The sequence below is a fragment of the Jaculus jaculus genome, chromosome 7 (assembly GCF_020740685.1).
Source record: "Jaculus jaculus isolate mJacJac1 chromosome 7, mJacJac1.mat.Y.cur, whole genome shotgun sequence".
NCBI lineage: Eukaryota > Metazoa > Chordata > Mammalia > Rodentia > Dipodidae > Jaculus > Jaculus jaculus.
Genome location: NC_059108.1, coordinates 150,124,067 through 150,147,430, shown reverse-complemented (window position 1 = coordinate 150,147,430; position 23,364 = coordinate 150,124,067). Strand labels below are relative to the sequence as shown.

General features: G+C 44.8%; 1 protein-coding gene across 4 annotated transcripts in view; it reads left to right on the top strand.

Moving 5' to 3' along the window:
- Eml1 (EMAP like 1) overlaps positions 1 to 23,364 on the top strand; it is a 143,941-nt gene that overhangs the window by 41,998 nt on the left and 78,579 nt on the right. For all 4 annotated transcript variants that reach the window (XM_045153973.1, XM_045153970.1, XM_045153972.1 and 1 more), the window contains exon 2: positions 22,601 to 22,783. In XM_045153973.1, the coding sequence (XP_045009908.1) occupies positions 22,627 to 22,783 (157 nt within the window). In that variant the 5' untranslated portion in view covers positions 22,601 to 22,626. The remainder of the gene's footprint in view (positions 1 to 22,600; positions 22,784 to 23,364) is intronic.

Here is a 23,364-nt window from a genome sequence, read left to right as displayed (position 1 = left end):
CCCCTCCTTGCACGTACCTTTGCACGTGCAGTTCTGTCCCGGCGCCCCCTCCTTGCACGTACCTTTGCGCGTGCAGTTCTGTCCCGGCGCCCCCTCCTTGCACGTACCTTTGTGCGTGCAGTTCTGTCCCGGCGCCCCCTCCTTGCACGTACCTTTGTGCGTGCAGTTCTGTCCCGGCGCCCCCTCCTTGCACGTACCTTTGTGCGTGCAGTTCTGTCCCGGCGCCCCCTCCTTGCACGTACCTTTGTGCGTGCAGTTCTGTCCCGGCGCCCCCTCCTTGCACGTACCTTTGCGCGTGCAGTTCTGTCCCGGCGCCCCCTCCTTGCACGAACCTTTGTGCGTGCAGTTCTGTCCCGGCGCCCCCTCCTTGCACGTACCTTTGTGCGTGCAGTTCTGTCCCGGCGCCCCCTCCTTGCACGTACCTTTGTGCGTGCAGTTCTGTCCCGGCGCCCCCTCCTTGCACGAACCTTTGTGCGTGCAGTTCTGTCCCGGCGCCCCCTCCTTGCACGTACCTTTGCGCGTGCAGTTCTGTCCTGGCGCCCCCTCCTTGCACGAACCTTTGTGCGTGCAGTTCTGTCCTGGCGCCCCCTCCTTGCACGTACCTTTGTGCGTGCAGTTCTGTCCCGGCGCCCCCTCCTTGCACGAACCTTTGTGCGTGCAGTTCTGTCCCGGCGCCCCCTCCTTGCACGTACCTTTGTGCGTGCAGTTCTGTCCTGGCGCCCCCTCCTTGCACGTACCTTTGTGCGTGCAGTTCTGTCCTGGCGCCCCCTCCTTGCATGTACCTTTGTGCGTGCAGTTCTGTCCTGGCGCTTCCTGTGGAGCCCGGGTGGCCTCATGACCGTCTTCTTGCACCAGCCTCCCTCGTGCTGGGAGTACAGGCGTGTGTTACTATATCCAGCCTTGTTTTTTGTTTTCCAGTTTTTAAATTGTTTTATTTTTATTTATTTGTGTCTGTGAGAGAGAGAGAGCAAGACCGAGAGAGAGTTACTATGGGCACGCCAGAACCTCCTGCCACTGCAAAGAAACTCAGATGCATGGGCCACTTTATGCATCTGACTTTACATGGATGCTGGGTAATCAAACCTGGGCCACTGGGCTTTACAAGCAACAGCCGTTAACTGATGAATCACCTCTCCAGCCCTTTTCTGAGTTTTTATTTGATAATACTTAGTGCTGGGCATGTAACCCAGGGTCTTCCACATGCAAGGCCAGCACTCTGTCACTGAATTACACCATAGCTTGTTTGTTATTTGTTGTTGTTTTAATAGTTGTTCTAGTCTGGCTGAAGGAGTATCTCATTACAACTTTAATTTGCAATTCCCTAATTGCTAGTCATTTGAATAGCCTTTCATGTGCTTATTGGCCGTTTGTATATCTTCTCAGCGAAACTTCTATTTAGGGCTTTTGTTCATTTTTAAATTGAATTGTTTATCTTCTTGTATTGTTTGTTATTAAAAAAAATGGCTGAAGTTTGAAAGGGGAAAAAAGCTGTTTAACAGGGCGACAGTCTCCTAATGCTTAGCTTTGTGGGGAGCTATTCTGACAGTTTTAGTCTGACGAGGTTGTTTTTGTCATCTGCTCCCTTTCCCTCCTGTTTCCTCATCTAGCTCTTACTTCTTTCTAGTGTTCATGATTCAGATTGAACTTCAAATGGCATTTCAATAAAGAATCAAACTGCAAAATTTCACTTTGGAAAGTGCTATAATTCAAATGCATTAAAAAAAAAATTGTACAGAGGGCCTGGGAAGATGGCTCAGCAGGTAAAGGAGCTCGCTTGCAAGGCTGCCTGCCCAAGTTTAATTCCTCAGCATTCACATAATGCACATGAGTCTCTGATCCCAGCATGGGAGGTAGAGCCAGGATCCAGGCAGACCAGAGCAGTGGCAAAACAACAGATGAGACCCTATCTCCAACATATAAACACATACACAGAAATAATAATAAAATTATTAATTAAAGAGCTCAATTGTCAATTTGTGTTACATGAATACTTTTTAAAAAGTGATCATGTAAGCTGGGTGTAGTGGCAACACCTGGGCAACACCTGGATTGTGAGTTCAAGACCAGCCTAAGCTAACAGTGACTTCTGTTTTGTTTTGGTTTTTGTTTTTTTCTAGGTAGGGTCTCACTCTAGTGCAAGCTGACCTGGAATCCACTATGTAGTCTCAGGGTGGCCTCGAACTCTCAGGGATCCTCCTACCTCTGCCTCCTGAGTGCTGGGATTAAAGGTATGCGCCATCACGCCCAGATTTACACAGTGACTTTCTGTCTCAAATAAAAACAAAGCAGGGCTGGAGAGATGGCTTAGCTGTTAAAGCACTTGTCTGTAAAGCCTAAGGACCCAGGTTTGATTCCCCAGTACCCACATAAGCCAGATGCACAAGGCCCTGGTGCAACCATTCTCTCTCTGTGTCAAATAAATAATAATAATAAAATATTTTAAAAAATAAAGCAAATACAATGATCATGTTAGATAAATGTTCTCTGTTGGCAGCTTCCCATGTGTTTTGATGTGGGAGTTTCAAAAAGAGTTTGAAGGTTTTCTGGGTAGGTCTGAGAATTCAGCAAATGACTCAAGTGACTATCTAGACAGTCTCACTCTGGACAGAGCCAGTGGGGCCAGATAAGTGCTACAGTCCAAGGCATAGGTACCTGTGGCCTAAGGCAGGGGCTCCTGACCATTCCTCTTGGCTCCACAAGTGGCTGTGGGTTGCGGTATTCTGCCTGGTATAGCATCTGGGTTGCAGAATCTCCAGTGGGTTTTATTTATTTGTTTGCTTATTTATTTATGAGAGAGAGAGAGAGAAGAAAGAGGCAGATAAAATGAGCACTGCAGGACCTCCAGCCATTGCAAACCAACTCCACACACATGCGCCACCTTGTGCATCTGGCTTACGTGGGTCCTGGAGAGTTGAACCTTGGTCCTTTGGCTTTGCAGGCAAGTGCCTTAACTGCTAAGCCATCTCTCCAGTCCTCTAGTGAGATTTAAAATGCGATATTGAGGGCAAAATGGTGGTTGGGGAGCCATAGACTTGTGTTCTGCTGTGGAAATATGTAGTAGAACTGGCCTTGATTAAAAATATTTTTCATTTTTAAGGGCTATTAAAAACCATTGCATTTAGGTCTAGAAACAGTTTAATTGGTCATTTTCCTTTGTTTGCCCCAACAGAGTATTTTAGCATGTCAAAATTCTGCCTCATTCCACGAAGTATTTTGTGTCTTATAGCACTTGAGTAGGGTTTGTTTGAATCATTAACAAACGCTTTTTTCCTTTTCCTTTTAATCGAAAGATGACATATTTTTGTTGCTTTCCCTCCCTTTAAAGAAAAAAGCTTAAGGTACCATTGATAAACAATGATCTGAACATATTTAAACGAACAATTTGATAAGTTTTGACACATGTATGTGACCATGAAACCATAGCCCCAGTCAAGATAATGAAGACGTTCATCCTCCCAGAAAGTCTTTTGTGTCCTCTTGTCAGCCCACCCCTCCCCTTCCCCTTTAACCAAGACCTGCCACCATCAATTAGTTTGTACTTGATGTAGTTTTATGCAAACACAACCACACAGTGTGTACTCTTATTTTCTGGCTTCTTTTACCCAGTGCCATTATCTCGAGCTCCCTCCATGCTTCTGCATCTCAGTGTTCTGTTGGCACCGCGCAGTACCATGTACAGACATATCACAGCGTCCAACCCTTCACTTGGTGGTGGTGGACATTTGGGCTGTGTGAATGGCTCCATCCCTAGGCTTTGTTTTATAACTACCTCTTCTGCCCTGATGTTCAGTTTATACCATCTCTACATTGTCTTGTTCACTGTAAGTTTATAATGATTCTTTCAACTTGTTTTTTTTTTCAAAATTGTTTTTGGCTTATAGGTCCTTTGCATTGACATATGCATGTTAGTTCCAATTTTTTGTGTGTAACTAAATAAAAATATACTTGATACACACATGTTTTACATATATATATATAAATATATATATCTATTTCAAATATACATATTTAAATATCTTGCAACCTTGATAAACTCACTGATTTCAGTAGCTGTTTGGGAGATTCCATTGGCCATATTCTAGTTGGACGGTCACGCCGTCTGTGAGAAACTCTTTTTTGAAGAGTCTGAGGTTGGCTGTGAGTTTGCTGTGGATGCTCTGCTCCAGATGGAGGAATCTCTTTCCAGGGGTTACTGGAGTTTGTTAACTGCTTTTTTGCCTCTGGTGAGAGGGTCACACGCTTTGCTCTTATAGTGATTACTGTGGATTATGTTGATTTTTGAAAGTTAAACCAATCCTGGGCTAAGCCTACTAGTAGATCACATGTGTTCATTTTGGTATAAGACTGTTTTTCTAAAATTGTAAGAACTTTTGCATTTATTTTCATGAGAGATTTGGTTCATAGTTTTTTTTTTTTGTTTTTGTTTGTTTGTTTGTTTTTTATATTGAGTACTAATGACCTAGAAAATGATCTGAGAAATACTTCTCCTCTGTGGTTATCTGGAAGTGATTGCATAGAATTAGTATTATTTTTTCCAGAGGTGTTTAGTAGAATTCAGCAGTAAATTACGTATGGGAAGATTTTTAAACTACAAATTCATTCCTTTAACAGGGCTGGGTATCCATTTTTTTCTTGCATGAGCTTTGGTAGTTTTTTTTTTTTTTCTTTAAAAGAAGTTATGGGCTGGAGAGATGGCTTAGTGGTTAAGCACTTGCCTGTGGAGCCTAAGGACCCTGGTTTGAGGTTCGATTCCACAGGACCCATGTTAGCCAGATGCACAAGGGTGCACATGCGTCTGGAGTTCATTTCCAGTGGCTGTGGCCTTGGCATGCCCATTCTCTCTCTGTCTCTCTCTCTCTCTGCCTTTTTCTTTGTCTGTCACTTTCAAATAAATAAATAAAAATAAACAAAAAATATTTAAAAGAAGTTGTATGCTCCCACTAAACTATTGATTTTATTGGGATAGGTTTCTCTCCCATTGTCCTCCTGGCTGTAGATCTGTAGTGAGTTCACTTGTTACTGCTGTTGCTGTTTCTCTCTCTCTCTCTCTCTCTCTCTTCACCAGTTTGACCAAGGACTGTCAACTTTGTTTTCTGAAAGAACCAGCTCTTAGTTTTTTGTTTTTTTTTTTTTTTTAATTTTTATTTATTTATTTATTTGAGAGAGACAGACACAGAGAGAAAGACAGATAGAGGGAGAGAGAGAGAATGGGCGCGCCAGGGCTTCCAGCCTCTGCAAACGAACTCCAGACGCGTGCGCCCCCCTGTGCATCTGGCTAACATGGGACCTGGGGAACCGAGCCTCGAACCGGGGTCCTTAGGCTTCACAGGCAAGCGCTTAACCGCTAAGCCATCTCTCCAGCCCCAGCTCTTAGTTTTATTAACTGCCGCAGTCAGGTTCACATTGCTGGCAGAAATCACCACACCAAGAGTGTCTTGTAGGAAACAAGGGTTTATTTTAGCTTACAGACTCGAGAGAAAGCTCCATGATGGCAGGGGAAATGATGGCAGGAGCAGAGGGTGGACATCGCCAACATCAGGCGGACAGTAGCAACAGGAGAGTGGGCCAAACCCTGGCAAGAGGAAACTGGTTAAAATACCTGTAAGCCCGCCCCCAACAATACACCGCCTCCAGGTGGCGTCAGTTCCCAAATCTCCATCAGCTGGGAACCTAGCATTCAGAACACCTGAGTGTATGGGGAACACCTGGATCAAACCACCACATTAACTCTCCCTGGGGTTTCTTTCTGTTTCATAGATTTCTTGCCCCAGTGTCTGCTGCTTCATTTCTTCTACCTTCTTTGAGTTCTTACAGTAGAAGCCAAGCTTATTTCTCTTCCTCCTTCTTTCTTCTTAGGGTGGTTTTCTCTGGAGCCCATAGCCTCTCTTTACTATATATATATATTTTAAATGTTTTATTTATTTATTTGAGAGCAACAGACAGAGAGAGAAAGAGGCAGATAGAGAGAGAGAGAGAGAGAGAACGGGTGCTCCAGGGCCTCCAGCCACTGCAAATGAACTCCAGACGCGTGCGCCCCCTTGTGCATCTGGCTAACATGGGTCCTGGGGAATTGAGCCTCTAACCAGGGTCCTTAGGCTCCACAGGCAAGCACTTAACTGCTAAGCCATATCTTTAGCCCTCTAATGCTATATTTTTATGCCCATTCAGCTCTAAGTTTTCAAATTTTCCTTTCAATCCAAGTCATTACTTGTGAAAACCACAAAGTCTGGGTCTAGGTTATGTACTTATTTTGTACAAAGCATGAAGTTATCCCACTGTTCCAACAGCATCTGCTGAAAACTGTCCTTTCATGTTGAATTGCTTCTGTGCCATGGTCAAAGATAAGCTGACATGTTCATATGGTCTATTTTGGCTCTAACCTATGTCATTGATCTCTGTTCTTTCGGCAATTACACGATGTCTTCACAGAAAGTTTCCCAGTCACATAGTGCCAGTTCTCCCAACTTTGTTGCTCTTTTTAAATATTGCATTGGTCATTTTGGACCATTTGTCTTTCCATACAAACTTTAGTGGGCATGGAAAATGGCATAGTGGGTAAGAGCACTTGCTACCCAGATAAGAGGGTGTGAGAGGGCCTAAACCAGCATGAATTCAATCTGTAACACTCATAAAAATCTGGGCATGACCACACATACCTATAATCCCAGTTCTTGGAGGTCAGAGACTGGAGAATTGTTGATGCCCATTGGTCAGCCAGTGTGATGGAACAAACAGCAGCTCCTTGGTGAGTGAGAGACTCCATCTCAGGGAAATAAAACAAGAGCCATAGAGGAGGGCACCCCATGTTCTCTGGCCTCTGCACATAGGGCACACCCTTAGGGACTTACTTCCTTCAATAAGCACCACTCCCTAATAGTTCATTCAATTATGAATTGATCAAAATCAGTATCCTTATGATCTCACCAGTTCTCAAGGTCCCACCTAAAAACACTACTGAGTACCAGGCCTTAGCACCTGAGTCTTGGGGGGACATTACATACCCAAAGTACAATAGTCCTTATCAAATTAGGGCAGTTTTCTTTTGGATTTTCTCTTTATCATTGGTTTGTAGAATTTGATCTTGATTTATCCCCATGTAATTTTCTTCTTCATTTTTGTGCTTGAGATTCACAGAGCTGCTTGACAGGTGGATTTATCGTTTTTATCAAGTTTGAGAAACTTGACTCTCCTCCTTTAGGGAATCTAGTCACTCAGGTGACCCTGGATATTGTCTGCAAACCCCCCTGTGGTGTAAAATGTAAAATGTCCCCCATTGCCCCAAGTATTTGTGATTAAGTCTCAGACTTAATCCCCAACCTGTGTCTCTGGATTTATAGTCCCCCCCCACCACCCCTACACCCTGCCAGTGCTGGCCAGCTCACTCCTGCTGCTTCCTCCTTGCTGATCTCACCAGGTTTGACGTTCAGTTGCCCGTCATGCTTTCTTCACCGTGATGAAACTTCTCCTTGAAACTGTTAGCTGGAAATACACCCTCACCTTCCATCCTCTGCCCGGGTTGGGTGTTTCACCCCAGCAAACCGCTACACCTCCCTTGCTTCGCCCTCTCTATTCTTCACCTCGCCCCACCTTGCTGTCCCCGTTTTACTTTGAATAGCTTCCTTTACTATTTCTTCATGTTTACTGACCCTCTTGGTCAAGTTCATCCAGAGTATTAGGTTAGAACCTTCATATGTAGACCTTTGACTTATTTTTTAATGTTTATGTTCCACACCTCTATTAAATATACTGTCTTTCTTCTAGCTTCTTGAAGACACGCCATGTAGTTATAGATGCAGCATATTTGCAGTAATGCTTTCATTTGGCCTCCCTGCTAATCCGGCGTCTGTGGCAGTTCTGGGATAGGTTTGCTTGGTTGACTCTTCCTCTCCTAGGGCTTGTGTTCCCATGCTTCTTTGAGTGCCTGGTTGTTCTTCACTCGCTGCAGACCTGCGAGCATTACCTTGTGGGCTGCTGGGTATTTGCAGTTCCTGTCCTCTGTCGGGCCTTGCTGTGGAATGTGGATGTGTTACTTGGAAACACTTTGATCCTTTTGAGTCTTTCACTTAAGTTGTTTGGGGCCCAGGGCAGCATTTACTCTGGGTAACATCTGGAGGGTTCTCTACCCCCCACTCCCTGGGGATCATGGGACTTTCCCCTCTGGTTGGTGACGGGCGCTATGTACAGCCCTGCATGATGCCTGGTGAATGTAGCCTCATGTAATTTCATCTCACCTGAAGACTAGGGTGTGTTCTTCCTGAACATCTAGGGTGTTCCTCTCTGGCAGCACTCTCCTCTTCTACATGCTACCCTGCCACCTCCAATCACCTTGGTGGTCCTGGTCTCCCAGCTCTATAAAGTCATTTGGTAGGGTTCCATAGCTAACTTAACATACTAGGCCAGGAATCAAACCAGTCCCCAGCCAGGACTCTCTACATTGTAACTTTCTACTGCTGAAGCCCCAAGACCTATACAGGTTGGCAAGGCAACCTTTCGTAGCCTTTCTGAATTGTGTCCGGCTGTTGACAACATGCTGGGAGCTGGAGCGGTCACCTCGAGAACATCTGCTGGAGGCCCTGGAGGCAGAGCAGTGTGTGGGGAAGGCACAGCCTCAGACCTCAGCACTCAGTATCTCACCACTGTGAGCACAGCTCCAGCTCAGACTAAGTCATGTGTGCCCCACACCCATGGGTTAGGGTGTGCAGTGTGGCCAACTGTCTGGAGGTAGTCACCCAAAACCAAGGCAAAGAGACTCTACTTTGTGGGTACAGTTATGGGGCTGTGCAATCAGAGCTCAGGCCTCCTAAGGAAGTGAGGATTTGTCCACAGCAATGGTGCCAGTGGAGACAGAGTCTTAACAAGGCTCAGTGTATGAAGCACTTGCCATGTGTGAGTGTCTGAGTTTAGATACAGAATGTTTGTAAAAGCCAGACCTTGGGCATCTGTAATCTCAGTGCACCTATGGTATCAAAGGAAGTAGAGGTAAGAGAATCTTCTGGAAGCTCATGGACCAGTCAGCCTGGTGAATGCAGCAGCAAACAAGAGACCTTTCCTCAAACAAGGCAGAAGGCAAAGACAGACACTTGGAGTTGTCCTCCGGCCTGCACTTATGCCTTGGCATGTCGCACCTGCTCTCACGAACATGAGCACACACCAACCCACGAGGGGAGCGTAGATGGACAGAAGCCGGACTTTTCAGCCCCATCCGCACTCCCAGCACTACAAGGGAAGGGTGAGTGACAAGAACGTGAGAATGGAAAGGGTCTGTTACTGACACCGCTTCGGTGGCCGCTCGGGCTAAATTGCACAGCAGGTGCTGGAAGTGCATCCCTGGAAGACAGATAACGTGAGTGTTTTGCTCCTGCTGCATTCCTGGCCCATCAAGGCCTTCTTTGATGGGATTCAAAGGAAATGTCCCTCCTTGTGCCGAGGAATTCTGTGAACCATCCAGATGTTGGAAGTGGCTTGTGTGGGTTTTGTTCTTTTGTTATTCTGTCCCAGGCTGTATTGAAGTGTTCTCCCTGGAGCAGCACTGGCCTTTTCTCTGCACAAGAGGGTCCCAGAGCTCAACCAAGCCATTCCTGGCCACGCTCTTGAGATGCATTACCTGTAGAGCTAGAAGAAAGCAAGTCCATGACTGCTTAAGCAGTGATTCTGGCAGAATGGGAAAAGCACTAGGATTATCTCACTGGGATTCTTGAGCAAGTCTTGCAGATTCTCTGACGTAAATCAGGCATTTTAGTTTTTAACTATTTGTAATGAAAGGTGCTTGTTGTAAATTATTAAGCTAGACTATTTATTTGAGAGCAAGAAAAAAAGAGTGGAGAGAGAAAGAATGGGAGCACCAAAGCCTGTAGCCACAGTGTATCTGGCGCTACGTGGGTACTGGGGAATCAAACCTGGGTCTTTAGACTTTGCAGGCAAGTGTCATAACTGCTAAGCCACCTCTCCAGCTCAAATTTGACTTTTTCTATTAAAATTTGGCATGATAAGTAAAGATCTAAGCTATGAAGTTTTATTCTAGCCTTCCATCTACCCATCTATTCATCTACCAAGGCCACAGCAGTGCTACTTAAAATCATACATTCTTAGGGATGGAGAGATGGCGTAGCAGTCAAGGTGCTTGCCTGCAAAGCCTAAGAACCCAGGTTCATGTAAGCCAGATGCACAAGGTGGCACATGTATCTGGAGTTCCTTTGCAGTGGCTGGAGGCCCTGGTGTGCCCATTGTCTCTATCTGCCCTTCTCTCAATACAAGTAAATAAAATAAAATCCCACATTTGGAACATAGGTGGTAGACCAGTGTTGTTGTCTTACTCCATGTGGTTATACCATGTTGACTTGGAAATACAAGGTTGGGCATGCAGGTCTCACCACAGTGGGCTTGGGCCCCGTTAATGAGTCCATGTGGCCACTCTGAAAGCTACTGTCTACATGAGCAGCAGAGAGATCAGAGCAGAACCTTTCTGTGTTAGCTTTCTGTCACCATACCAAAATACTTGAGATAATTAACCTATAAAGAGAAAGGGTTGATTTTGGCCCACAGTTTGGGAACTTCTGGTTAGTGATTGATTGGTCCAGCAATTGCATTTTCAGTAGTTAAAATCACGTTATTAATAAAGTGTTAATGACAATTTGCATTTGAAATGTTCCAGCAGCACACAGGAATTTTGAAGGAAATGTTGCAATTTAAATGTACTTTGACAATTTTCATTGATAGTAATAGCTTAACTATAGCTTACTTTGACACATTAATTATGCACAAAATATGTCCTAAATGACTATAAATATTAACTCATTTAATATTCTTTTGACCCTCAAAGAGAAAGCTGGGATTTGAACTCAGGTAGATGGACTCCAGAGTCTATGTCTGTCTTCCACGAGCGTTCTCTGGCCTTTACTTGGCTTGGATTGGCTCCCCCATCTTAGAACCTCTGTGCCTAGGACCTTCCTGGTTAGCTCTGTGCTGGCCACAGTTGCTGCGCAGCCTGCCCTCCTTGTCTTCTGTGCACATGAGGGTTTCCTACCCTGTTTGATGGCTCCGGAGGGAAGACAGGCGTACCTGTGTGCGTCCTACTTCTCTCCTGGGCTAGGCTCCGCATTATGAAGAAGGGAGATTTTCTCTTTGCAGTGTGGAGCCTACCCCAGGAGAGAAGTCCCAGGGCACTGCTATCTACTCACTAAACACTGCGGAACATAAGAATGGCCTCTTTTCAATGAGCAACTAATATTCCATTTTGTAGAAATATTTCTCAGCTGAGGACTCATAAGTCTAAGGCAAATATGGGGCTAGAGAGAAAGCTAAATGATTAAAGACACTTGCTTATAAAGCCTACTTCCAGGTTTGATTCCCCAGTACCTATGGAAAGCCAGATGCAAGAGCGGCTCATGCATCTGAAGATTTTTTGTAGTGGCAAGAAGCTCTAGCACACCCATTCTCTCCCTCCCTCCCTCTCTCCTTCCCTGCCTCTCTCTCTCTCTCTTTCTCTGCTAGAAAATAAATAATAAATAAAATTGTAAAATAAGTTAAAGGCAAAAATAGTAATTATACACTGGCAAAGCCAGCACAGAGACTTCACCTCACCCACACTGTCATGGAGTTATTTTACTTTATATGTCAACATGCAGTAGAACTGCTGTTTTTCATATGTTATGTTGGTTGCTGCTGTCATTGTTTTGAGGTAGGGTCTCACTGTAGTCCAGGCTGACCTGGAATTTGCTCTGTAGCCCCAGACTGGGCTCCAACCCACAGTGATCCTCCTACCTCTGCCCTCGGAGTGCTGGGATTAAAGGCATGCACCACCATGCCTTGGTCAAAACTGCTGTTTTTTAAATAATTATTTTATTCTATTTTATTATGTTTTAATTAATTTATTTATTATTTTAATTGAGGCAAAGAGAGGGGGAGAGAGAGAAGGGGCATGCCAGGGCCTCTAAAGATTGCAAACAAACTCCAGACACATGTGCCACCTTGTGCATCTAGCTTATGTGGGATCTGGAGAATTGAACTTGGGTCCTTAGGCTTCACAGACAAGTGCCTTAACCACTAAGCCATCTATCCAGCCCCTGCTGTTTTTCTTTAAATTATTTTATTTTTATTTATTTATTTGAGAGCGACAGACAGAGAAAGAGGGAGAGAGAGAGAGAGAATGGGCACGCCAGGACCTTCAGCCACTGCAAACAAACTCCAGATGCGTGCATCCCGTTGGGCATCTGGCTAGCGTGGGTCCTGGGGAACCGAGCCTCAAACCGGGGTCCTCAGGCTTCACAGGCAAGCGCTTAACTGCTAAGCCATCTCTCCAGCCCCAAACTGCTGTTTTTAAGATAATTCTTGTTATCATGGAATAGCTTTCTGTAATTATCTCCCCAAGTATACAGAACATTTCAATGAACCCTCAAAGTACCGTGTGCTGTGGCCCAGCCTCAGCCCTTGACAACCACTGGCCTGTTCAATTTCACTACGGCTTTTTCTGTCAGAGCACGTGGTACGTATGTCACCTGGGAGGCGGCTCCTTTCCCTGGCAGGACGCCTGTGAGACCCCTCCCACTGTTCTGTGCACCAGTCGTCCACTGAAAACGCGCCACACTGTCTCCTTTCCCCAGCTGATGGACATTTGGGCTGTTTCCAGTTATTGCTGAACAGAACCACAGTAAACACTGGCACTAATTGTTGTTGGAATGTTGTTCATTTCTCCAGAGTCAGCGCCTAGGAATTCCTCTGTCATTGTCCTGTGTAGAGTGCATGTTTAACTTCATAAGAAGGTGCTGACCTGTTTTCCACAGTGGCCATACTATTTTGTATGCCCATCAGCAAAGGAGTTTCATTTGCTTTTATTTTCTGACAGCATTTGTTATTATCAATATTCTTTATTTTTATTCCTAATATATATGTAGAGATAGCTTATTGTGTGTGTATGTTCACATGTGTGTTCTTATTGGCAATTTTCATAAATATTAACAGTATACCATGATCATATTCACCTCACTTCCCCCTCCCACTTCCCTCTCCCAAATCCTCCCTCTACTGAATCCATTCTTTTTTTTTCAATTTATATATATATATATATATATATATATATATATATATATATATATTTTTTTTTTTTTTAACATAGGTAATAGTCTTGTGTCCCTTCACCCTGGTCTCCAGTTCCCCAAAGGTCCTGCTCAACAGGGTTCTTGATGTTGACCGTGGATATTTAGGGCCTCTGTCAGTATGGGATGGGGGGCTGGGCATCAGGGTATTTTCACCCTTCATGTGGCTCTTACAGTCTTCGCACCCGTTTTGCACAGCAGCCGCTGAGCTTTGGCGGGGGGCTGGCGGCCTGCTCTTGGTGTGGCATTCTCGGTAGGCTCTGCTGTGGTTGGTTCCATGCCCACCATGCGTGCTGCCGTGCTTCCTTTTTGAGACGGAGCCTCACTGTGCTGTCCAGCCTGTTCCCCAAACTAGGGCTCAAACGATTGCCCCACCTCAGTCTCTAGAGTATTCGGCACAACAGGAACACCATCATTTCTGGCTCTCACTGTGGCTTTAATGTGCATTTCCTTCATTCACACACATGGTTGTCATCTGTAAAGCATCTGTAGTGAGTATTTATTCAAGTTTTCCTTTTTTTCTCTCATCTATTTTTTAAATTGTGTGTTTGCTTTCTCACTGCTGAAGGGCACGTGTATGTGCATGTATTGTGGTATATGTCTGTGTGTGTGTGTGTGTGTGTGTGTGTGTGTGTGTGTGTGTGTTCAGGTGCTTGTGTAAGTAGAGATCAGAACTTACCATTATCTTCCTCAACCCCTTTATACCTTATTTTTTATATATTTTATTTTTTACTTACTAATTTGAGAGAGAGGTACCTAAATAGGCAGGCAGAGAGAGAGAGAGAGAGAGAAAATGGGTGCACCAGGGCCTCCAGCCACTGCAAACCAACTCTAGACGCATGCGCCCCCTTGTGGATCTGGCTAATGTGGGTTCTGAGGAGTTGAACTGGGATCCTTGGGCTTTGCGGGCAATCACCTTAACCTCTAAGCCATCTCTCCAGCCCTACACCTTATTTTTTAAGACAGGGTCTCTCAGTGAACCTAGAGTTCACCAATTTGACTCAACTAGCTAGCCAGCAAGCCCTGGGTTTCCCCCATCTCTGCCTCCCCAGCCCTGGAATCACAGGCACACACCACCAGGCGTGGCTTTTGTGTGGGTGCTGGTGGGCAGAGGGCGGTTCCTCGTGCTTCCACAGCATGCACCTTATCAACTGAGTCATCTCTGCAGCCCTAGCACACATTTTCAAAAAGATAGAACATTTTCTTCATGAGAGCTCAGTGGGTTAAATGTCCTGGACTGCTTAATACGTTCTCTTGGTTAACAGATACTTAATGTCTCTTATTCTCAGAAGTACTGTAGACACACCTGGCAGCTGTTTCTATGTATGAAGCAATTATCTGTTACTTAGAGAGTTGGCAGAGCCTGATGTCAGAACAACACAGAGCTCTGTCCAGGACCCAGAAATTACAGGATGGCAGAGTTCTATCTCACATCAGTTCAGTTAACCAAGGGTTCCACATGTTTTCATATGTCCTTTTTCTGTTTAAATTGTTTCCTTTGCCTGGAATGTCTTTCTTCTTAGTTTTCCACCTGGTAAATTCTTTTATTATCAAGCCCAACCCCTGCTTGATGTGATTTTTTTTAACCATAGAATCAATATCCCCTTTTCTGTGTTGACTTACCACCTTGTTTATTTTTGTTATTCAACTTTTCATATTGTTTTAAAAAACTTGTGGACATGCATATCTCCATTGACAGAAAGTACTTTTAAGTATATATGTAAAAAAATCTTATTTATATCCTAAGCAATTAATTTAATGTATGCTGCATAGCAGATGCTCACTGGTGTGTTTGTTCGCTAATTACCAACCATTTATTAGGTTCCTACCATGCACGGGGACTGGAAGGTAGAGAAATGAGCCAGCAGCAGAGATCCCTGCTTTATGGATCTCACAATTTACTGGTCTTTCTGACAACCAGCCTCTCCTTTTCTAATACAGGGTTTTTAAAACGTACTTTTCCTCAAAGCCCTGCTTTAGCTGTTGCCCATACAGTTTGATATATTGTGATTTTATTGTCAGTCAAAAATATTTCAGGGCTGGTGGCATGTGTGTATGCATGTTTGTATGTATGGGCACACATGTGTGTGCAGATGCGTGTGGAGGGCAGAAGTTAGCATCAGGTGTCTTCCTCAATTGTTTCACACCTTTTCTTCTTCCTCTTTTTTTTTTTTTTTTTTTTTCGGTCTCCCACTAAACCTGGAGCTCACTGGTTCAGCTAGACAAGCTGGCTGGCAAACCCCAGGGATTCTCCTATTTCCTGTCTTCCAAGCTTTGAGGTTATAGGCAGGCATCGCATGCCCAGCATTTACATGAGGATCCTAACTCAGGTTCAAACGCATGCGTGGAAGCGTTTCATCAACCGAGCCATCTCCTTAACCCTCAGTGAAAAATGATTTCTCCTCAGTGGTGTCTTCTTTCACCTAAGAAGTGTTTGTGGTTTTCCAGGTTTTGTAGTTTTGGGAATTGAACGTCGCACCTCATGCATGCTAGGCAAGTGGCTCTACCACTGAATTAAATGCCCAGCCCTATCTCACAGTTTTTTTTTTAATTTTTTATTTATTTATTTGAGAGCGACAGACACAGAGAGAAAGACAGATAGAGGGAGAGAGAGAGAATGGGCGCGCCAGGGCTTCCAGCCTCTGCAAACGAACTCCAGACACGTGCGCCCCCTTGTGCATCTGGCTAACGTGGGACCTGGGGAACCGAGCCTCGAACCGGGGTCCTTAGGCTTCACAGGCAAGCGCTTAACCGCTAAGCCATCTCTCCAGCCCTATCTCACAGTTTTTGATTTCAGTTTAACGCCTTTATGATCAGAGAATATGCTCTCTTAATCTGCAAGTTCATTCAAATCTGTTTTGCAGATCAGTATATTAGATATCCTGGGAAATACACAGTATCTGCACTACCATGCCAGCTTCCTATGAGTAGCAAGTGTGTATGTCTTGACCAGTATCCAGATCACCCATGACTTTACTGATGTGTGTGTGTGCGTGTATGTGTGTGTGTGTGTGTATGTGTGTGTGTGTGCATGCTGAGGCACATTTGTAGAGGTTAGAGGACAACCCTGGTGTGCTCGTCCTCTCCTTCCACCTTTGTTTATTAAAAAATATTTTATTTATGTATTTGAGAGCAAGAAGGAGGCAGAAAGAGAAAAGAGAAAATGGATGTGCCAGGGCCTGTAGCCACAGAAAATGAACTCCAGACACCTGTGCTGCCTTGTGCATCTGGCTTATGTGGGTGCTGGGGAATTGAACCTGGGTCTTCTGGCTTTGCAGGCAAGTGCCTTAACCACTAAGCCATCTCTCCAGCCCCATCTTTGTTTTTGAGACAGGATCTCCCACTTCCATCTGGCTTTTTTTTTCCTGTGGATGTTACAGGTCCAAATTCCAGCGGGCAGGCCTGTGAACCAGGTGCCTGTGATCCCTGACGTCTCCTGTGATCTTTCTGCCACCGCCCTGTAAGTGCTTCTCTCTCTTGCACGTGCTCTTCATATTTTTGTTCCTTTTTTCTTCCCTTTTGAATTATTTGAATGTAGAATTTTATTTTTTTCTGTTGGCTTTTAGCTTTCTGTTGGCTTACCAAGGATTATAATACACACCTGTAACCTTTATGTTTTGATTAATCATCTATAGTTAATAACCACTTACAGGAGCTCTGTTACACAACATGGATCATAATAAATAACACTGTTTTTATTCTTGAATATCATGAAGACAGTAGATTTCAAGTATCCTAATTATATAAAAATGGAAATTTGGTAAGTATGTAAGGTAAAACATCTGTTAATTAGCTCAGTTTAGTCATTCCACAATGTGTACATATTGAAAAAAATATACATAGTAAATGAAATTTTCTTAATAAAAAAAAAATCCAAGCATATCCACAAATACATGTTCATTCACACACATATGAACCCAGAACCCCCCCACATACACACACACTTACACACAAAAAATAAGCTGGCTAGGGCTGGAGAGATGGCTTAGCGGTTAAGCGCTTGCCTGTGAAGCCTAAGGACCCCAGTTGGTTTCCCAGGTCCCACGTTAGCCAGATGCACAAGGGGGCGCACGCGTCTGGAGTTCGTTTGCAGTGGCTGGAAGCCGTGGTGCGCCCATTCTCTCTCTCTCCCTCTATCTGTCTTTCTCCCTGTGTCTGTCGCTCTCAAATAAATAAAAAAAAATGAACAAAAATATAAAAAAAAATAAGCCAGTTGGAGAGATGGTTCAATGGTTAAGGCGTTTGTCCAAAAAGCTTAACAAAAGTTTGATTCCCTAGCACTCACATAAAGCCAGTTGGCATAAAGTGGTGCATGCATCTGGAGTTTGTTTGCAGTGACTAGAGGCTCTGGTGCGCCTTTCTCTCTCACTTGCTCTCTCTCTCTCTCTCTTTTCTGGGAATAGTGGCGCATGACTTTAATCCCAGCACTCGGGAGGCAGAGGTAGGAGGATCACTATGAGTTCGAGGTCAACCTGAGACTCCATAGTGAATTCCAGGTCAGCCTGAGGTAGAGCGAGACCCTACTTCGAGGAACCAAAATAAAATATACCACTTATAATCAACATATGCTTCATGTAAAATGTTGAAATCTTGCAAACTTACAGATTCCTATCCACCTTTTGTTATGCTAATTCTGTGTGTCATATACACATATATTATATGTATTATAAGATAGTCTTGTAAATTTTTGCCTGTAAAAATTTAAATGCTTATCATCTGAACATCAAGAGGAAAAGCATCAGGCACAATGGCACACGTGGGTAACTCTCACACTCCAGAGGCTGAGCCAGGAAGGACTGGGAGTTTGAAGTTATCCCGGCCTACAGATGTAGTAAGACCTTGTCCTAAATAAACAATGACAAAAAAACAGGAAGAAAGGCTAAGAAAAAAGAAAAGTAGTGTTCTGGGAGAGAACAAGGATGTATCAGCATATCAAGAAGAGAAAGCCAACTTTCTGCCAGGGGCGGGTCACCTCCACCTCGTCTTCAGGCCCAGAAGTCACTGTGGGGTAGTGGTGACCCGAATACTGTTCTAGCAGTGAGCCTGAAAACCAGTTCCAGGGAAATTGCAACAGACAACGTGATCAATCAAACCTCATGAAAACAGAGATCCAGAGTCTACAGAGAAAACAACACTAAATCAAATCTTGGTCTTGCCCACCAAGGCTCAGGTAGCATCGTGGAAGAGGGGCGGAAAGATTGTAAGAGCCACAGGGCGCGTGGGACTAGCCTAAGACACCATACTGCCTCCATCCCTGCGGAGACTGGCTGAGGCCTCCTGGTTCCCACAGTGAGGTCCCATAGCCCCACCAAAGACCTTCAGCAGAACTGGGAAGGGGAGAGGGGGTCTATATGTGCAACCTTTTTATATTAAAAAGTACATTTTAAAAAGAGTAGTGCTCTAACTAATTCAGACACTTTTAAAAAATTGTGTTTTATTTATTTGAGACAGAGAAAGAGGCAGAGAGAGAAAGAGATAGGGAGGGAGGGAGAAAATGGGCATGCCAAGGCCTTCAGCCACTGTAAAAGAATTCCAGATGCATGTGCTGCCTTGTGCATCTGGCTTACATGGGTCCTGGGGAATCAAACCTGAGTTCTTTGGCTTTACAGACAAGCACTTTAACCACTAAGCCATGTCTCCAGCCCTAAATATTTTAAACTTTTAAAACTATTTTTAAATTTGTTTACAAGCAGAGAAAGAGAAGAGATACAGAGATAATGGGCACCCCAGGGCCTACAGCTGCTGCAAACAGACTCAAGATGCATGTGCCACTTTATGCATCTGGCTTTATGTGGGTACTTGGGAATCGAACCTGGGTCATTAAGTTTTGCAGGCAAGTGCCTTAACCACTGAGCAATCACTCCAGCCCTGGTTAGTATTTTTCTAACTTTTAAAATTATAACTTTAGAGAGAGAGAGAAGCAGCTGGAGAGAGAGAGAGAGAGAGAGAGAGAGAGAGAGAGAGAGAGAATGGGTGTGCCAGGGCCTTCAGCTGCTGCAAAGGAACTCCAGACTCATGTGCCACCTTATGCATCTGGCTTATGTGGGTCCTGGGGAATTGAACCTGGGTCCTTTGACTTTATAGGCAAGTGCCTTAACCACTAAGACATCTCTCTAGCCTTTGGTTAGTATTTATTTTTATTTTTATTTATTTGACAGAGAAAGAAAGAGAGAGAGAGAGTGCGAATAGGTGCACCAGAGCCTCCAGCCACTGCAAATGAACTCCAGACACATGTGTCCCCTTGTGCATCTGGCTAACAGGGGTCCTGGAGAACTGAATTGAGGTCCTTGGCTTTGTAGGCAAACGCCTTAACTGCTAAGCCATTTCTCTAGCCCCAGTATTTTTTTTTTCAAAGTAGAGTTTCACTCTAGTCCAGGCTGACCTGGAATTCACTACGTAGTCTCAGGGTGGCCTGAAACTCACAGCGATCCTCCTACCTCTGCCTCCTAAGTGCTGGGATTAAAGGCACGTGCCACCACACCAGCTCAGCCCCAGTATTTTTTTTTAAATATTTTTTGTTCATTTTTTATTTATTTATTTGAGAGCGACAGACACAGGGAGAAAGACAGATAGAGGGAGAGAGACAAAATGGGCGCGCCAGGGCTTCCAGCCACTGCAAACGAACTCCAGAAGCGTGTGCCCCCTTGTGCATCTGGCTAACACGGGACCTGGGGAACTGAGCCTCGAACCGGGGTCCTTAGGCTTCACAGGCAAGCGCTTAGCCGCTAAGCCATCTCTCCAGCCCAACCCCAGTATTTTTAATGGTACATTTCTGTCTACCAATTCTGGGGTATTTGGACCATTATCTTCCAGGTAGTTGCTCTCCCTCCCTCCATCCCCTCTTCTCCCTTTTCTATTGCAGTTACATGGTTTGTCATCTTCCATATCCCTGAGATGCCTTCAGTTTTTCCTGGTCTCCCTCCTCTGAGTCCAGCACGGATGCTCCCTGCGGCCCACCTCCAAGATGCCCAGCCTTTAGTCTCTGGTTTCCTGTTAGGTCCATCCAGTGAACTTTTTATTTCAAACATTGTACTTTTTAGTTCTGGAAGTAGCATTCACTTCTTAGTTGTTTCAATTTCCCTGCTGAAATTCCATTGAAAATTTTCTTCATTGAGAACAATATTTAATCTACTTTTTTGGGATAGTCATTTCTATTATAAATTCCTTATGCACTAGTTCATAAATTTTGTCCTGGGAGCTTAGAGAGATGGCTCCATGGTTAAGAGTGCTTTCTGTGCAAGCATGAGGGCTGGAGGGAGCCTGGGACCATGGGGTTTGACTCACAGAACCCACACAAGTATCTGGACATGGCCACACACATCTGTATCTGTAGTCCTGCAGCAGCAGATTCCAGAGAATTGCTGTGGCTCACACAAATGCCAAAGCTTTGAAATCAGCAGAGACTCCATCTCGAGGAAACTGATAGATAAGCAATGGACAGGACACCCAATGTTCTCCTCTGGCCTCCATGTACACACAGAGTGCTACATATACACACACATGTACACATACCACACAGAGCGCATCACACCTGCTACTCACACGGACACATGTGTGCACATACATACTTTGTTCTTGATGGAGGAAATTGGACTCAAACTTATTTCCTTTGCTCTTGAGATTATGCTCTATTTCTTCATTCTTAGTGTGTTTGATGATTTTGAATTACATTTGGACATTATGAATGTTAAGCTGTAGAGGTTCTGTAATCTGGAATTTTTCTCTGACAAGTCTTAATAAGTACCGTTGTCTACACCTGAGCTGTGAACTACTCTGGGTCAGCAGCTCCATGTTTAGCTCTGACATTATGTACTTAGCTGGACTACTTATGTCTGTTCTCTGTGTGTGTGATTGCCAGGTCAGTCACAGTTTTGAGGAGATAGAATTTGGGGATCCCTCTCTTGTTTTGTTCCTTCTGGGGTTTTCCCATTCTCTTCAGCATCCAGTGTCCTGACTTCATTTCTTTGGCTTCTTAGAACAAGAAGACTGCAGAGTTTCCCACATGTGCCCTTCCCACACTTAAACCCAGGCTAAGAGCCTTGCAAAGAACTTTCTTGTCCATTCTTTGGCTTCTTGTTTCTAAGTGGACTTGAGCTCGTTACCAGTGTCTTTAGTGTTAGCCCCCCTCACAGTCTGAATGTCTGTTCCTGCAGAGTCTGAGAAGGAAAGCCCCATAAGTGCCAAGTTCCCACTGGGGTCTGTACTCCTCAGGAAAGCCTGAGTGTGAACACTCCCCAGAGCCTGAGGAGTGTGAGTTCTCCTCCAGTCTTACTGGAGGAGTACCTGTGTTAATTGTTTGCTCTGTTATTTCTAGTCTTAACAGTTGTTTTCTGCATGAAGTGGCGTGCTGTCCAGTAGAGTCTTAGCCTGACATTACACGACACACGCACACCTCACTTGGGAAAGGTAGAGAATAGAGAAGCACAGAGGTGATAGCGCATAGTTCATGCTGTGAGGTGACCTGCAATTCTATCCTCCTGCCTCCGCCTACCATATGTGAGCCACTGGGGCTCCTGGCTTAAAAGCAGCAACATTAGATAAGGTCTAGGGGAAGGTTTTCTAAAGAATTTGTTTTTGGGTTGAGACCCAAAGAACAAGAATTAAGCTATGCAAAAGACTGGGTGAGAACTGTTCTGAGCAAAGGCAACCACAGATGCCCAAGCCCCAATAAGAGGGAGAGGCCAGTATGGAGGAAGTGCAGTAGGTGAAGGGAAGAAATATCAGATGAGGTACAGAGGTGGCTAAGGTCATGTAGAGCTTGAGGAGTGATGAGGAGCTGGGAACTGTGACGGTGTGAGAGGTGACAACCATAATTGTAAGGGTTTGCTTGCAAACCAATTTGGCCATTCAACATTTTATCCTCCAGAGTGTTAGCTAGTGTACTGTGACCTCCTGATACCTGGCATTGCTGGAATAAAGCTAGAAGACCAGGCAGAGTAAATGTCTGCAATGTTGGGGACTTGAAGCATATTCTAACAACTCTTACACTTCTGAGATTCTTTGATGTCATTAAGAAAAAAGAAAGTAAGTTGGCCTGCATGTAGAGAAATATAATGGCAATGAAGACCTCAGTTTAACCCGAACAGCCTGAGGAGAACGGGAAGTCTGTGGTGGGACAGGGACTTATAGTTCCATATTGCAAATGGTTCCACGTGATTCTGAGAACAAATAGTTGTCCTCAGTGGTAAATCATTCTTTTTTGTTGTCGGTCATTTTTATTTATTTAAGAGTTACAGAGAGAGAGAGAGCAAGAGGCAGATAGAGAGAGAGAATGGGCACACCAGGGCCTCCAGCCACTGCAAACGAACTCCAGACGCGTGCGCCCCCTTGTGCATCTGGCTAACATGGGTCCTGGGGAATCGAGCCTTGAACCAAGGTCCTTAGGCTTCACAGGCAAGCGCTTAACCGCTAAGCCATGTCTCCAGCCTGGTAAAGCGGTGTGCTTAGGTGTTTGCAGATCCGAATGTTCTGGGGAGTGAGTGACTCACGTGGCCCTTCCCTTTGTTTAGATGACAGCGCATCCGCAGCCAGCAGCATGGACGTGTCAGATCGCATAGCCTCTCTGGAGCAGCGCGTCCAGATGCAGGAGGATGACATCCAACTACTCAAGTCAGCGCTGGCCGATGTGGTTCGACGTCTGAACATCACCGAGGAGCAGCAGGCTGTGCTGAATAGAAAAGGACCTACCAAAGGTGGGCATGATACAAGGTCAATCACCGAGGATTCTTGCTCTTGCAAATGTATTGCCCTCTGGTGTGGACCAGAACCAAAACTTGGAGTCACAACAAAACAGTCTTAGCCCTGCCACAGCCAGTGACAGAGCGTCCCAGTAATTTTGGTATGATGTTGCTGAGTTGTCCTATGTGATTTTGAGGTGCACATTTGTAGGGTATCATTAAATGTTCTATGAGTCAAAAAAGGGATACAATATGGTCTGCCAAGAATTAAGATTGCCTGGCAGAAAGAATGGAGCTTCTCTAGTCTCTTTGTGCAGGTTCCATCTAGAAAGTTCACCCATAACTCTTCCTTTCCTGTGTCCTCAGTTTACACTGTCATCAAAGTTCAGCAAATACTTAGCCACTTACCACGTGAGTCCCTCAGCCAGTCTGGACAGAGGGGATAGGCGTTCCCCCCAAAGGCCTAGAGTCCATACTGAAGGCCTCTGCTGGCCGGCTGGCTCTGCTCCTCTCAACGTGCGCCTCCCACTGCTGAGAGTCCTTGGCTGCCTGCAGGAAGCAGAAGCTACATTTCAAGTCTCCAAGCTCCTGGGAAT